Source organism: Capra hircus, chromosome 24, assembly GCF_001704415.2.
Source record: "Capra hircus breed San Clemente chromosome 24, ASM170441v1, whole genome shotgun sequence".
Lineage (NCBI taxonomy): Eukaryota > Metazoa > Chordata > Mammalia > Artiodactyla > Bovidae > Capra > Capra hircus.
Window position 1 is genome coordinate 46,840,009 of NC_030831.1, and position 16,754 is coordinate 46,856,762.

At 44.4% G+C, this 16,754-nt stretch overlaps 1 protein-coding gene across 10 annotated transcripts in view; it reads right to left on the reverse strand.

The window, feature by feature from the left end:
* Positions 1 to 14,840, reverse strand: part of PIAS2 (protein inhibitor of activated STAT 2) — a 101,052-nt gene extending 86,212 nt beyond the window's left edge. For 9 of the 10 annotated variants that reach the window (XR_001917159.1, XM_018039505.1, XM_018039507.1 and 6 more), the window contains exon 1: positions 14,615 to 14,840. Coding sequence is in view for 7 of the 10 variants with exons in the window: in XM_018039505.1 (XP_017894994.1) it covers positions 14,615 to 14,638 (24 nt within the window). In the remaining 3 variants the exon portion in view is untranslated. Of the gene's footprint in view, positions 1 to 13,966; positions 14,431 to 14,614 lie in introns of those variants that run through there. The other variant, XM_013974384.2, reaches the window with a different exon arrangement.

Below are 16,754 nucleotides of genomic sequence, written 5' to 3' on the forward strand. Positions count from 1 at the left end.
TCCCAACCCAGGGATTGAATCTGGGTCTCCCACATTGTAGGCAGATGCTTTACCATCTGAGCCACTAGAGAATTCCCCATTATCAATTCAGAAAACAATAAAGAGGACTTTTTTAAAGGAATTAGTATCCCAAGAGAGTTCAAGATATTTTCCCCCCATAAATCAAGGACAGGTTGCTATTTAAAAAGGGGGGAGAGCAGAAAGAAAAACAGGATAAAGCTCTTCTAAATCAAAAATATAATCACTAAAATAAATTTTATGGGTGAGTTCTAAGACAAGTCAAGGAAATCTTCCAGAATGTAAACAAATAAAACATCAACTAAGGAAATCTAGCATTTACCTGTCGAGAGTCTCAGAGAAAAGAGGAAAGAAATTATCAAAAAAAAACAAAAAATAATTCCCCAGACCTGAAGAGCCTTACTTACCATTGAAAAGGTTCCACCAGAAGGAATGAAAAAGGCCCACAACTAGACACAGTTCACAGGCCAAAGATAAGGAGACAACCATAAAGATTGTAAACAGGTTTCCACAAAAAGATAACCATCAGATTTGCAACAGATCTCATCAGCAATACTGGGTGTTTTAAATTCCAAAAGCAAAGCTTTCAAAATTCGGAAGGAAAAACTGTATTACCAACTTACAATTCTGTATCTAAATTTTCCACTAGGAACAAAAGCAAGTCATTTTTTAAATGTTCAGGAAATCAGAAGGTTTATCACCAGCATATCCTTTCTAAAACAACTGCTTGGGTCGGGAGCAGGGATTGGGATACTGGGATTAGCAGTATATACAGCACGGACAAACCATTAGGTCCTACTGTACAGCATGAGGAACTATATTCAATATCCTCTGACAAACCCGAACGGAAAAGAACATGAAAATATAAACAGGTAACTGAATCACTTGCTGTACAGCAGAAGCTAACACATTAGAAACCAACTATACTTCAATAAAATTTAAAAAATAAAACAACTATTCAAGATTATATTCCAGCAAAATCAAAAAGGAGTTTAAAAAAGAGAAAGACATGAGATCCAATCAACAAACCAAACCCAGGAGTGCAATGTAATCTCAGGATAACATGTATAGCAGATCTAGAAAGCAAACTGCCCAAATTATAGAAGGCTGAGAGCTCCAGAAAACCCATCTTCAAGAAAAGTTCAATGGTTACAGGATGAAAACACGTTGCAATATTAAAGTTTTAATAATGATGTCCAGGAGCTATCCACAATCAAGCAGGGCATTGCAATATTACTCATTTAAGGAGCCCGGGTTTAACAACACAGAAGCTCCACACTACTTGGTTCTACAGTGACTACTTATATCCGTACACAAGTCACAAAGGCTGGTTATTAGTACTCAATTTGTAGAATCTTTCTGTAGAAGCACAGAGAAGTTTAGAAAAGTTATAAGCCATAATATAAAAGTTACAAATCTTGACAACGCAATAGAAAATGAAGGCTAGAATGGGAAAGAAGGGTACAGTCACACAGTCATGCCCAAGTCTTTGTGACCCCACAGACTGCAGCACGCGAGGCTTCCCTGTCCTTCACCATCTCCCAGAGCTGGCTCAAACTCATGTCTATTGAGTCAGTGATGCCATCCAACCACCTTATCCTCTATAGTCCCCTTCTCCTCCCACCTTCAATCTTTCCCAGCATCACGGTCTTTTCTAATGAGTCAGTTCTTCACATCAGGTGGCCAAAGTATTGGAGCTTCAACATCAGTCCTTCCAATGAACACTCAGGACTGATCTCCCCTACGATGGACTGGTTGGATCTCCTTGCAGTCCAAGGGACTCTCAAGAGCCTTCTCCAACATCACAGTTCGAAAGCATCAATTCTTCAGCGATCAGCCTTCTTTATTTATGGTCCAACGCTCACATCTACGCATGACAAGAAAGGTTGAAGCAGGGAGAACAAAAGGAAAACAGTGGGTGCTAAATCCTCTCTAAGACTGGAAATGAAAGAGTGTCTAAAACTGATTGGTCAAAAAACAGAAATCTGGGACTTCCCTGGTGGTCCAGTTGTTAAGAACCCTCCATCTAACACAGGGGACACCAGTTCAATCCCTGGTCCAGGAAGTTCCCATACAACTAAGCCTGAATGCCACAACTCTTGAGCCCGCATGTTGTTACTACTGAAGCCCACGCTCTAGAGTGTGAGATCCACAAGAAACCACTGCAATGAGAAGAGCAGGCACTGCAACAAGAGTAGCCCCACTCCCTGCAAGGAGAGAAAGCTCGTGCATGGCAATGAGGACCGAGCTTAGCCAAAAACACTAACAATAATAAAGCAATAATGCAATTAAAGAAATGCAAACTTCATTAGCATGATTACAATTAGTTTTTTTAAAAGTAAAGAACAAAGGAAACAGAAGTGTAACTATTACGAAAAGTTTAAAATAATCAAGGGCATTAGGAACAAAACTGTACCTCCTAGAAATCCAAGTGCTGGGGAAGGTAGAAAATACAATGACCTGAATTCTTATCTACTAGGGAGTCAAGCAACAGATACTGTTCAGGGTTGGAAGAAAAGTCAAGACACAGGAAGATATGCTTTATTTTTGACTTTTGGAATTAACCTAAAAAAAAAAAAAAAAAAAACACAACTAAAGAGAACCCTCATTAAAGGCAGTAATATAAGCATTTAAGAAAGAAATTTTTTAACAAACATTTTCTGCCCTTTCATTTAAAAAAAGAAATAAGAAATTTTAAAATATTAAACCATTTCCAATTGGGGGGAAAAAGTCAAATAATGTCTAAGGTCATACAGTTGAAATCCATGCATCCTCAATCAAAAAAAAAAAGCTCTTAATCTAGATCCGCTTTTTACTGACTTGTATGAATAATCATATGGAGAGCTCTGAATGTCTATGTTAAATTATATTGTTCTCTGAAGTCACACATTAAAAGAAAAACCTTTGTTTCAAAAAATCTAGGGAAATTGGCATGCCACTAGTGGATTTAAAACGAACATTCATATAGGATAGTTTAGACTATGACACCAATTGATTTCATATCACATTTACTTCAATTGTGAATTTCTTAAATTCAGATTCCTGAATAAAAAGTCTAGCTATCAAGACAACTCAATAGGGAAAGAACTTTTAACAAATCATCCTGGGAAAACTGGATATCCACGTGCAAAGGGAATTTTATCTCCACACCATAAACAAAAATTACCTCAAAATGGATAAACAATCTAAATGTAAAAATTAAAACTATAAACTCTAGATGAAAACAGGAATAAATCTTTGTCACTCCATAAGGCAATGGTTTCTTAGATTTGACATCAAAAGCATAGCAACAAAGAAAAAACGGATAAAATTCAAAACATTTGTGCTTCAAAGTACGTATCAAAGAAAATGAAGTACAGTTTACAAAAAGAAAAATGATACTTGAAAACCATATATCTGACAAAGAACTTATACCTCAAATGTATAAAGAACATAAACAATAATAAAAAAATCAAATAACCCAATTTTAAAAATGGGCAAAAGGCTTGGATAGACATTATTCCAAAGAAGATATACAGATAGCCAATAAGCACATGAAAACACGCTCAACATCAAGTCACCAGGAAAATGTGAACCAAAACCACAAGATACCACTTCACATCCATGAGGTCAAGTATGTGGAGAAATCATAACACATCCATTTCTGGTAGGAATGAAAAATGGTGTAGCAGTTGGAAAAAGAGTTGGACAGTTTCTTAAGAACTTAAGAGTTACCACATGACCCAGCAATTACATTCCTAGGTGTCTATCCAAGAAAATCAAAAACATTATGTCCACACAGGCCTTATACACTTAGAGATGAACACTCACACTAATCCAAATGTGGCAACCACCCAAATGTACATAAACTCATGAAAGAATCAACAAAATGTGGTATATTTCATACAACGGAATATCATTCAACCATAAAAAAGAAGTACTGATACATGCTACAATAACAAACCTGGGAAGATTATATGTTAAGTCAAAGAAATTACATGATTCTTTCCAAGAAAGGCCACACGTGACATTGTGTTACTAGGAAATGTTCAGAATAGGCCAATCCATAGAGCCAAAGTAGACCAGGAGACGCTGAGGGTTGGGAGAGAGGACACAGGAAGGGACTGGCAGTGGCGTGGGCTTCTTGGGGGATGAAAATGTCCTGGAACACAACAGTGGTGATGGCTGCACAGCTGTGTAAGCTGACCACAACCACTAACAGGCTGAATCTTATGGTGTGACAATTATTGCAAGAAAATAATTTTTTAAGTAGCTAAGATCCAATTCAGAAAAACTAGGCATAAATGTTGACGAAAGACAAACATCTGGAGGATCTAATAGTTAGAAAAATGTCACCTTTATCAGAATAAATATTCACGTATACCAGAGAGATGGTGCTGACCTAAGGAGCACACACACACAAAAAGGTCGACTACAGCTAAGAATAGCTTGGTTCACTATGAAAAATTATCTATTTCACTTTAAATATTTGGTTTTGAATCTGCTTAAATTGCCATGATCTCAAATGGAAGCCCTCCTGGAACCTGAGTTGCGTCCACTAATATCCACTGTGAGTTACATGGTGCATTGTTACATCTATTGTATGTATTAGTTTACTTCTTGGCCCAATAGATGGGAACTTGGAGGGATGAGGACCTCTAACCTCAACACCCTCCTTCCCAACTAACTTCCCATTCTCCCTCTGTATCCCAACAGCACCCAAAAGTACCAGGATCGCAAGTAAGGAACCGAACACTCAAGTCTATTAGGCAGAAAATCTTCTGTTATAGAATTACTTAAGCCTCTGAGTAGATCTTCTGTATCTGGTGTTCAGTTCAGTCGCTCAGTGGTGTCCGACTCTTTGCGACCCCATGAATCGCAGCACGCCAGGCCTCCCTGTCCATCACCAACTCCCGGAGTTTACGCAGACTCATGTCCCTCAAGTCGGTGATGCCATCCAGCCATCTCATCCTCTGTCGTCCCCTTCCCCTCCTGCCCCCAATCCTTCCCAGCATCAGAGTCTTTTCCAATGAGTCAACTCTTCATGAGGTGGCCAAAGTACTGGAGTTTCAGCTTCAACATCATTCCCGCCAAAGAAATCCCAGGGCATATCTCCTTTAGGATGGACTGGTTGGATCTCCTTGCAGTCCAAGAGACTCTCAAGAGTCTTCTCCAACACCACAGTTAGGGTGGCAAAAAAGTAGCTCCGGTTTTGGACCATAAATTTTAAGTCATTATAACTAGGCTCAAATACATCTTTATTAATCAAAATAGGAATCGTCACAATCAACAATCAATTTCTGCCAATGAGAAATAAGTTTGTTTATTCCTGCAGCATAAATATCCATGCTCCAGGATTCGACGAACTCTTAAGAGAGCATTTTCTGCCTCCTGCTGGTTGCAGAAGCATTTTCCCTGCAAAAAGTTGTTGAGATGCTTAAAGACGACAAGGGTAGAAATGAGTCGTCAGTTGGCAAGAGGTGGTCGGGTGAATATGGCAGATAAGGCAAAACTTCATAGCCCAGTCCATTCAACTTTTGAAACGTTGGTTGTATGACACGCAGTTGGGTGTTGTCATGGAGAACTGGGCCCATTCTGTTGACCAATGCCGGCTGCAGGCGCTGCAGTTTTCAGTGCATCTCATCGATTTGCTGAGCATACTTCTCAGATTTAATGGTTTCGCAGGGACTGAGAAAGCTGCAGTGGATCAGACAGGCAGCAGACCTCCAGACAGTGACCCTGACCTTCTTTTGAAGTAAGTTTGGCTTTAGGAAGTGCTTTGGAGCTTCTCGGTTCATCCACTAAGTTGACTGCCAGTTGCTGTATAAAATCCACTTGTCATTGCACATCACAATCCAATTGAGAAATTGTTCATTGCTCTTTAGTAGAAGAACAGATGACAACATTTTTCAAAACGATGATTTTTTTTGATTTGCGGTCAGCTCATGCGGCACCCACTAATGGAGCTTTATCAACTCTCCAGTTTGCTTCAAATGCTGACCGACCATAGAGAGGTCGATGCTGAGTTCTTCAGCAACTTCTTGCATATCTGTAGGAGGATCAGCTTCGAGGATTGCTCTCAGTCGGTCATTGTCAACTTCTGACGACAGGCCACTGCCCTCCTCATTTTCAGGGCTCCTATCTCCTTTGCAAAACTTCTTGAACAAGCCCTGCACTGTACGCTCATTGGGAGTTGCTAGACCCAATGTGCTGCTGATGTTGCAAGTTGCCTCTGATGCTTTATGACCAATTTTGAATTCAAATAACAAAAACCGCTCGAATTTGTTTTTTGTCTAACATCATTTCTAGTCTAAATAAATATAAACAGCAAGTAATAAGTCATTAGCAAAAAAAGTACAGCAAGAAATACATATTAAAATGATGTATAACACAACCACATTCAAGAACATATTCCAGTATCAAACGTCAAAGTTCAACAAAGAAAAACCACAATTACTTTTGCACCAACCTAATAAATCACAACCTCCTAACAACATAAACGCTTTCAACAAGCAACAGTTGAACTTAATAAATTCTTCTCTGACACATTTACAATCAAATCTCAGACCCGCCAGAGACGCTGGGAGGGTGCAAACACAACCCTGTGCGCCGAGGAGGGAAAGGAGCAGTGGCCCCCACGGCAGACTGAGCCAGGCCTGCCTTTCCATGAGTGTCTCCTGCGGAGGCCCGGGCCAGCAGCGACCTGCCTGCCGCAGGGACAGGGGTGCTGACTGCAGACCTGGGAGGCGCAGGAAGCGGCAGAAGTCCTCCTGGAGGAGGTCGCCATGAGACCGGTCACAGATAAGCCGAGCAGACAACCCACAAACTGGAGAACAGTTATTAACAAAGATGTTTCTCGCACTGTTGCCAAAGTTCTACGGCCCACAACAGATTTCCCAGCCTGGGGATTCGGCAAAAGGACTGAGAACCCCCAGGGAATTTGAATTTGAAGGCCAGTGGGATTTGATTACAGAATTTCCACAGGACTGGGGAAACAGATTCCTGGAGGACACAATAAAACCTCATGCCCACCCGGACCCAGGAGAAAGGAGCAGTGACCCCACAAGAGACGTAGCCAGACTTCCCCATGGGAGTCCAGGAGTCTCCGGCGGAGTCATGAGTCAACAGCGGCCTGCCGCGGGGTCAGTGGCACTGACTGCAACAGTCCTGGGAGCCGCAGTGTGCTGGCCATCAGTCTTTTTGAAGGAGGTAACCATTACCACCATTATCCCTACCATAGTTTGGCCTCAGGCCACACTACAGGGAAGGAACACAGCCCCACCCATCAACACAAAACTGGATTGAAGGTTTACTGAGCATGGCCTTACCCACCAGAGCAAGACCCAATTTCCCCCCACAGCCAGTCCCTTTCATCAGAAGCCTGCATAAGCCTTTTATTCTCATCCATCAGAGGGCAGAATGAAAACCACAATCACAGAAAACTAACCAAACTGATCACATGGACCACAGCCTTGCCTAACTCAATCAAACTATGAGCCATGCCATGCAGGGGCACTCAAGGTGGACAGGTCACGATGGAGAGTTCTGACAATACACGGTCCACTGAAGAAGGGAACGGTAAACTACTTCAGCATTCTTGCCTTGAGAAGCCCACGAACAGTATGAAAGGGCAAAAAAATAGTAGGACACTGAAAGATGAACTCCCCAGGTCAGTAGGTGCCCAGTATACTGGAGAAGAGCAAAGAAATAGCTGCAGAAGGAATGAGGAGGCTGAGCCAGAGTGGAAGCAACGCCCAGCTGTGGATGTGTCTGGTGGTGAAAGGGAAGTCCAGTGCTGTAAAGAACAACGCTGCACAGACACCTGGAATGTCAGGTCGACGATCAAGGTAAACTCAGTTCAGTTCAGTCTCTCAGTCGCATCCGACTCTTTGCAACACCATGGACTGCAGCAGGCCAGTCTTCCCTGTCCATCACCAAATCCCGGAGTTTACTCAAACTCATGTCCATCGAGTCGGTGATGCCATCCAACCACCTCATCCTCAGTCGTCCCCTTCTCCTCCTTCAATCTTTCTCAGCATCAGGGTCTTTTCCAATGAGTCAGTTCTTTGCATCAGGTGGCCAAAGTATTGGAGTTTCAGCTGCACCATCAGTCCTTCCAATGAATATTCAGGACTGATCTCCTTTAGGATGGACTGATTGGATCTCCCTGCTATCCAAGAGACTCTCAAGAATCTTCTCCAACACCACCGATCAAAAGCATCAATTCTTCAGTGCTCAGCTTTCTTTACAGTCCAACTCTCACATCCGTACATGACTACTGGAAAAACCATAGCTTTGACTAGATGGACCTTTGTTGGCGAGGCAAATTGGAAGTGGTCAAATAGGAGATGGCGAGAGTGAACATAATATTATAGCACTCAGTGAACTAAAATGGACTATAATCAGCAATTTTAATTCAGATGACCGTATCTACTACTGTGGTCAAGAATCCCTTAGAAGAAATGAAGTAGCCCTCCTAGTCAACAAGAGAGTACAAAACGCAGTACTTGGGCGCAACCTCAAAAACAACAACGATCTCTGTTCGTTTCCAGGCAAACCACTCAGCATCACAGTAATCCAAGACTACGTCCCAACCACTAATGCCGAAGAACCTGAAGTTGAAAGGTTCTATGAAGACCTAACCATTCAATATCACAGTAATCCAAGTCCCCAACCACTAGTGCCAAAGAAGCTGAATTTGAATGGTTCCATGCAGACCTACAAGACATAGAACTAACACCCAAAAAAGATATCCTTTTCATCACAGGGGAATGGAATGTAAAAGTAGGAAGTCAGGAGATACCTGGTCTAACAGGCAAGTTTGGCCTTGGAGTACAAAATGAAGGGCAAAGGTTAACAGAGTTTTGCCAAGAGAACACACTGGTCATAGCAAACACCCTCTTTCAACAACACAAGAGAAGACGCTACACATGGACATCACTAGGTGGTCAATATCGAAATCAGATTGATTATATTCTTTGTAGCCAAAGATGGAGAAGCTCCATACAGTCAGCAAAAACAAGACCGGGAGCTGACTGTGGCTCAGATCATGAACTCCTTATTACCAAATTCAGACATAAATTGAAGAAAGTAGAGAAAACCACTAGGCCATTCAGGTATGACCTAAATCAAATCCCTTACGATTATACAGTGGAAATGACAAATAGATTCAAGGGATCAGATCTGATAGAGTGCCTGAAGAACTATGGACGGAAGTTCGTGATACTGTGGAGGAGGCAGTGATCAAAACCATCCCCAAGAAAAAAGAAATGCAAAAAGGCAAAATGCTTGTCTGAGGAGGCCTTACAAACAGCTGAGAAAAGAAAAAAAGCAAAAAGCAAAGGAAAAAGGAAAAATGTACCCATCTAAATGCAGACTTCCAAAGAATAACAAGGAGAGATAAGTAAGCCTTCCTCAGCAATCAAAGCACAGAAATAGAAGAAAAAAATAAAATGGGAAAGACTAGAGCTCTCTTCAAGAAAATTAGAGATACCAAGGGAACATTTCATGCAAAGATGGGCACAATAAAGGACAGAAATGTTATGGACCTAACAGAAGCAGAAGAGATTAAGAAGAGATGGCAAGAATACACAGAACTGACCTTTATGACCCAGATAACCACAATGGTGTGATCACCCATCTACAGCCAGACATTCTGGAGTGTGAAGTCAAGTGGGCCTTATGAAGCATCACTACAAACAAAGCTAGTGGAGGTGATAGAATTCCAGTTGAGCTATTTCAAATCCTAAAAGATGATGCTGTGAAAGTGCTGCACTCATTATGCCAGCAAATTCGGAAAACTCAGCAGTGACCACAAGACTGGAAAAGGTCAGTGTTCATTCCAATCCCAAAGAAGGGCAATATCAAAGAATGTTCAAACTACCGCACAATTTCACTCACTTCTCATGCTAGCAAAGTAACATTCAAAATTCTCCAAGCTAGACTTCAACAGTATGTGAACCAAGAACTTCCAGATGTTCAAGGTGGATTAAGAAAAAGCAGAGGAACCAGAGATCAAACTGACAACGTCCATCGGATTATGGGTAATGCAAGGGAATTCCAGAAAAACATCTATGTCTCCTTCATTGATGACACTAAAGTCTTTGCCTGTGTGGATCACAGCAAACTGTGGAAAATTCTTAAAAGGTAGTAATACCAGACCACCTACTGCCTCCTGCAAAACCAGTATGCAGGTCAAGAAGCAACAGTGAGAACCAGACATGGAACAGACTGGTTCCAAATTGGGAAAGGAGTACATCAAGGCTGTATACTGTCACCCTGCTTATTTAACTTACATATAGACTATATCATGCGAAATGCCGGGCTGGATGAGGCACAAGCTGGAATTAAGAAACATCAATAACCTCAGATAGGCAGATGACACCACCCTTATGGGAGAAAACAAAGAGGAACTAAAGAGCCTCTTCATGAAGGTAAAAGAGAGTGAAAAAGCTGGCTTAAAACTCAACATTCAAAAAATGAAGATCATGGCATCCGGTCCCATCACATCATGGCAAATAGATGGGAAAATAATGTAAAAAGTGACAGAGTTTATTTTCCTGGGCTCCAAAATCACTGCAGATGGTGACTGCAGCCATGAAATTAAAAGACTCTTGCTCCTTGGAAGAAAAGCTATGACAAACCCAGACAGCATATTAAAACGCAGAGGTATTACCTTGCTGACCAAGGCCCATATAGTCAGTTATTTGTTCCAATAGTCACGTATAGATGTGAGAGCTGGACCAGAAAGAAGGCTGAGCACCGAAGAACTGATGCTTTTGAACTGTGATGTTGAAAAAGACTCGAGAGTCCCTTGGACTGCAAGGAGATCAAACTAGTCAATTCTAAACAAAATCAATCCTAAATATTCATTAGAAGGATTGATGCTGAAGCTGAAGCTCCAACATTTTGGCCACCTGATGCAAAGAGCCAACTCACTGGAAAAGACTTTGCTGCTGGGAAAGACTGAAGGCAGGAGATGGGGAAGACAGAGGAGTGGATGGCTGGATGGCATCACCGATTCATCACCGACATGAATTTGAGCAAACTCTGGGAGATGGTGAAGGACAGGGAAGCCTGGCATGCTGCAATCCATGGGGTTGAAAGAGTCGGACACGACTGAGCGACTGAACAATAGCACCCTGAAAGCTTCTAACACATGATGCATTATTGTAATCATCTTTGTTGTTGTTGTTTAGTTGCTCAGTCCTGTCTCACTCCTTGTGAACAGAGACCACAGCCCGCCAAGCACCTCTGTCCATGGGATTCACCAGGCAAGAATACTGGAATGGGTAGCCATTTCCTGCTCCAGGGGATCTTCCCAACCCAGGGACTGACCCGGCATCTCATGCATTGGCAGGCTTCTTAACCACTGAGTCATCTGGGAAGCCCAATGTGACCCTCATCAGGCTTAAGTGCTCAGCCAATCAGATCCTCTCTCCCCTAAGAACTGAAGGGAGTATGCTGGTATTCTGCTGGTCACCTGAATTGCAAGAGGCAAAATGTAGGGATGTCACACTCTGTCATGACTGGACAAGAGTTCTAGTACTGGCCCACAAGGCAGTCTCAAAAACTGAAATTGTCAGCAGCCTCTTAAGGGTCTACAGGAGTGGCCCCATCAAATTACGCCCCTCCCCCAAGAAAAGCAAAGGCACAGGCGTCACTAAAGCACAGTGAGGTCTAAATTCCCAAGATTCCTTCCCAAAATTCTGGATCTTCTGTATAGGAGACGCTAGTATTAGCCAGCAGTGACCTGCTCTTGTGACATGCGCTTCTAGGAAGTGGCCCTGAGTCATAATGGACAAAGATAAAGGAAATCCTCTGAGCGGCATTATGAGCCAAACATGCAACATTCAGGTCTGCTGGCCATTTCCTCTACAGCCAAGAATTTGGGCAACAAACCAATGCCCATGATTTTTCCCCGTCCTTGAACTTACTTCACTATCCCTCTGATCGTCAGAATACACTCTGATTCAGAAACCATTTAGAAAACACTTAATGTGTCTTCCTCTTTTCCTCCTTTCTAATTCGATTTTTAGCCAGATGTCTGGTTTTCCCCTCAATATTATGTCATACAAGCAGGGTATCATTGTTTATCATTCACTTTAGTTCACACAGTGCAAGAGGACAGGTAGGGGACATCCCATGGACCTGAAGGAAACTGGACAGAGCAGTACAGCTTAGACTCTGAGGAGCGCTGACTCTGAAGTTAGACCTCTGAAGTTAAAAATCCCAGGTCTTCCTAGTATCAAGCTGTGCAACTTCCGTCTGGTTATTCAGCCACTCTGGGCCTCACTTTTTGTGAGAACTATTTAAATAAGTATGTATGTAAAGTTCTGAAACCAGAGCCAGGCACATAATAAAAACTTTATTATAATGGATATCTGCCACCATCATCAAGGTTTGCAATGAGGAGTGGGGAGACCTACAGCACATCTTTAAGTGCAAATGATGCTATTAAGTAGTATGGCAAAATCTGGGGTGATAACTCAACATCTGCATAGCTCATACCCTCCTCACTTCCGAAAATTCTGTTTCCTAAGGCAACCTGTCGGGGAGGGGCCATCTTCTAGCAAGTGCCTGGAGAAGCAAAGACAGCTAATTTACAGAAAAAAAACGATGAAGCTGACCCACAACATAAAATGGGAGAGAAGAGAGGGCTGAGGGCTGGAGACAACAGTGGAGGGAGGTAAGGGGAGACAAAGACAGAAAGAGAAAAATCTTGGTTTTCGACTACTTTCCAGTTCCTGGTTCCACTCCAACCTATAAGCACTAACTGCCTTTTCTGCCCTCCATTGTTGTTCAGTCATGTCCTACTCTTTTGTAATCCCATGGACTGGAGTCTGCCAGGCTCCTGTGTCCATGGGATTTCCCAGGCAAGAATACTGGAGTGGGTTGCCATGTCCTTCTCCAAGGGATCTTCCTGACCCAGGGATCGAACCCCCATCTCCTGCACTGCAGATGGGTTCTTTACCACTGAGCCACCAGGGAAGCCCTTTTTGCCCTTCACCAATAAATTCTCCACTTTTTATTAAGCTGTGACCAACATTTGTTAAACTCGAACAGAAGTCTTGGGAAAGTTTTCAACAACAACAACAAAAAAAGCTTAGAAGAGGGCAAGTTACATATTCCCATTAGTACACAAAAACTAAGATAATACTGCAGATACAAATAACCACAAACTTGAGTATCCTCAATCCACTCTACATCTAATGCATTAATTTACAGATGAGGCTCAGGCCTTGTTGTTTCAAAAGCTCTACAGGTGTTATTAGCTCTACAGCTGAGACTCACCCTTACACGTAACCATATGAACACCCTTTACCTAGTATCAGGTTCTCTGTATAAACTAGCATAGTACATAAAACGTATTAATACACTTTTCACTGGGAATTAAGTAATTTTTGAAACAGCTGGAAAGAAAATGGCAGGTACTATTCAAACCAAAACAATTTACCTTTAGATCAGAGCCATGAATACGTTCTTTTGCCAATGTTCACCAAACCAGCCAGGTAACCAGCCAACATCCCTTCCCCTAATACACCCCACTCCCAAATTCCGTAATAAACATACACACTGAATCTTTTACCAGATTCCACTTTCTTCTTATTCTGAAAAAGTAACGCTAACACCACACGTCTATGTTGTGCAAACTGATGGCAGTCAAAAGTTTCTATTCATCCGTTCTTTGAAGACTATTTTTTAATCAGGATTTCCCTCCTTAAGTATCTTATTTATGCCGTCAGTAACTCAGCGGGCCATTAAAAAAAAAAAATCTGGCTCGTTTATCACAATTCTGTCTCAGTTAGGACTCTGAAGGTTATCAGCTCCGGGAAAAAAATACATACATATCTTTTGCGTTCTAACCTCAACACAGCCCATTTCAAATCTCTACTCTACAATACAAGCGTATCAACAATAAAGTTATGACCTTGTTCTCATGACAACACGGACTTTGCGGAGTTCTTACCCATAGTACTAAGAAAAACGCCAGCGTTTAAGGCCGATGACGAAAGGCAGGATTCCCAAAAGACGACGCTCCTCTCCAAGACGTGCAAGGAGCACTGGTGGGAGGAAGGGGCCTTTCTCGTGACAGATCGTCCTGAACAGTAACATCACCCCAAGGAGAGAGAGAATTCTAAAAGCAACTTCACGTTTCCGATAAGAGCCTCCCACTCAAGTGAGTGGCCCGGAGACTGAAGAATCGCCAGACACGTACACCCCTCGCGAAGGTGGAAAAGCAATCCCTACTCCCGACTTCATCCCTTAAAATAAATGGGGGAAGTTGGGTCCCCACGAGCCCCCGGCGAGAGCGGCCGCGGCCCCTCGCGCCAGGTGTGCGTACCCCCGACGGACCCCACGGGTCGGCTCACCCTGGGCCCCTGGGCCCGCCACCCCTGCGCGGCCCGGGAGTCCTCTGCCGCCGAGCGCTCCCCCCACGGCCGCGCGGGCGCCTGCTCGGACGCCGGCCAGGCTCGGGGCTCGGGGCTCCGCCAACCGCTCCCCGCGAAACAAGAAGGTGGCAGCCGGCGACGTTGCGGTTTCCCCGCCTCTCATCCCCTCCCCTCCCCTCCCCTCCCCCGCGGCCTCCGCGCTCCACTCCCGCGCCCCCGCTTACCCTCAACTCCTCGAAATCCGCCATTTTATACCACCCGTGGGCGCCGCCGCCGCTGCCGCCACAGCACCCCCGCCCGCTGCCGCCAACAACGCCGCCGCCACCACGGCCGCCGCCGCCGCCTCCAGCACCATCCTGCACTGGGGGCCGCTAAAGACGCCGCGGCCGCCGCCGCCGCTGCCGCCGCCGCCGGACCCGTCACGTGACGAGCGCTGGAGCCCCGCCCCCGGCGAGCGCGGCCCCGCCCACCCAGCCCACAGCCTTCCGCCCGCGTCTTCCGCCCGCGCGCCGGCCCTCCCCGCGCGGCGCTGTCCTCGGCCGCTGGTCCCCGCCCTCTCCCGCGGCCTGCCCGCCTTCCCGCACGCCTTCCGGCCAAGCCGGGCCGGTCGCCGTGCAGCCCTCTGCCTCCGGTCCCCGGCGTGGATGCCAGGCCCCAGTTCCTGAAGCGCTGTGGAAACTGCAGCGCTACCGGAGGGCCTGGCGGAGGGAGTGACGGAGAAGAAGAGGTGGCCTGGGACTCGTGACTGGAACATTTCGGGAAAATTCTTACGGGGCCCTTCCCCACTGTGGCTGTAGACAGAGGGATCCACCCAGAATAAAGGCATCCCCTGGGTTAGTTGCGGCGGAACAACCTAAACGTGGATGTTTGATAAGCTATTGTTCCTATCTCATAATGCAGGGTTGGTAAAACCTCTTTGGGTTGCCAATAGCCTCAAAGTGCTAACCTGGCTAGTTCTTTTCTGACTTTGAAGGGCGACTGAATGTCAAGGATTGCAGAGTTGAGCGAGTTGGGGGAGGGAAGTTGGAAGAAGTGAAATAGGAGCGCACCCAGAAGGGCCCTGATAGAAAGGGGTCAGGGAAATCAGATAGGTGGGAAAGATGAAATGCCAGAGCCAGAGACGATGGAAGTTTCACCTCACCCCTGAAGTGCTGACCAAGGATGAGACAAGGTGCTGAGTCAAGCTGGTCAGAAATTCGCTGGACCAAGTCTGGGATTCAGATTTCCTTTAAGAGGTGGATGGAGCCCATTTCAGACACCTAATGTTGACCCCTGGGGCAAAAATAGTTTTCCAGTCTGACTTTTCACCTAATTCCTGTTCATCCTTCAGATCGCAGTTTTAAGTATCACTCTTTCAGAAAGACCTGAACCCACATGGCGCCTGTGCTGTGCTTAGTCGTTAAGTCGTGTCCGACTCTGCGACCCCTATGGACGGTAGCCCGCCAGGCTCCTCTATCCATGGTGATTCTCCAGGCCGGAATGCTGGAATGGGTTGCCATGGGCTCCTCCAAGGGATCTTCCCAACCCAGGGATCGAACTCTGGTCTCGCACATTGCGGGCGGGTTCTTTACCACCTGAGCCGCAGGCGCCATTTTCTTTCAGATCGCTCTCTGACCGCTCACAGGACCGGAACCTTTCCTTCCTGATGTTTTTACATGGTAATTGTGTAGGTTTTTGTGTAATTATTATATAAATAATTATGGTTTACTTTTTTTCCTTAAAAATGTTTTTAAACCCACGGGGGAGCCTGGTGGGCTGCCGTTTATGGGGTCGCACTGAGTTGGACACGACTGAAGCGACTTAGCAGCAGCAGCAGCAGACTGTAATAACTGACAGATGCCTGAAAAATTGTTGTCCTACTTGTTTAGTGAGTAAAAGAAGGAACAGTGTCAGGCTAGAGTACCTTCTTCCTCTGGCTTTCCACCATTGATTTTTGTGCTCTCAGTTTGACTTAGTTTTGATTTTGGCTTATTCATCTTAGGCCTTGATTTCCACCTCAGAATTTAACATTGTTCAACGGACATTAAGTGAAGGCCTATGTGGGCTAGGAGCTTTAGGGGAATATATGAGTAGAATACAACACAGCCCTTCCACCAAGGCACTTACAACCCACAAGAGGCACTGACACGCAAAACCAAGAAAAGCCACGCTACAATTACTGAAGTGTCCATTGTAGGGTTGGGTAGCTTTGCCTGGAAAGAGTCTAGATGCTGTCTTAGACTGGCCTAAACCACAACTTGGTCTCACCAGGCCAGATTACTAATTGGGCATCTTTCCTAAACTGGACTCCGTAATATTAATTCAATATTTGTTTAGAGGAAAGGCTGAATGGTAATGGGTAAAAAGCAAGGCCCTTTTTACTGT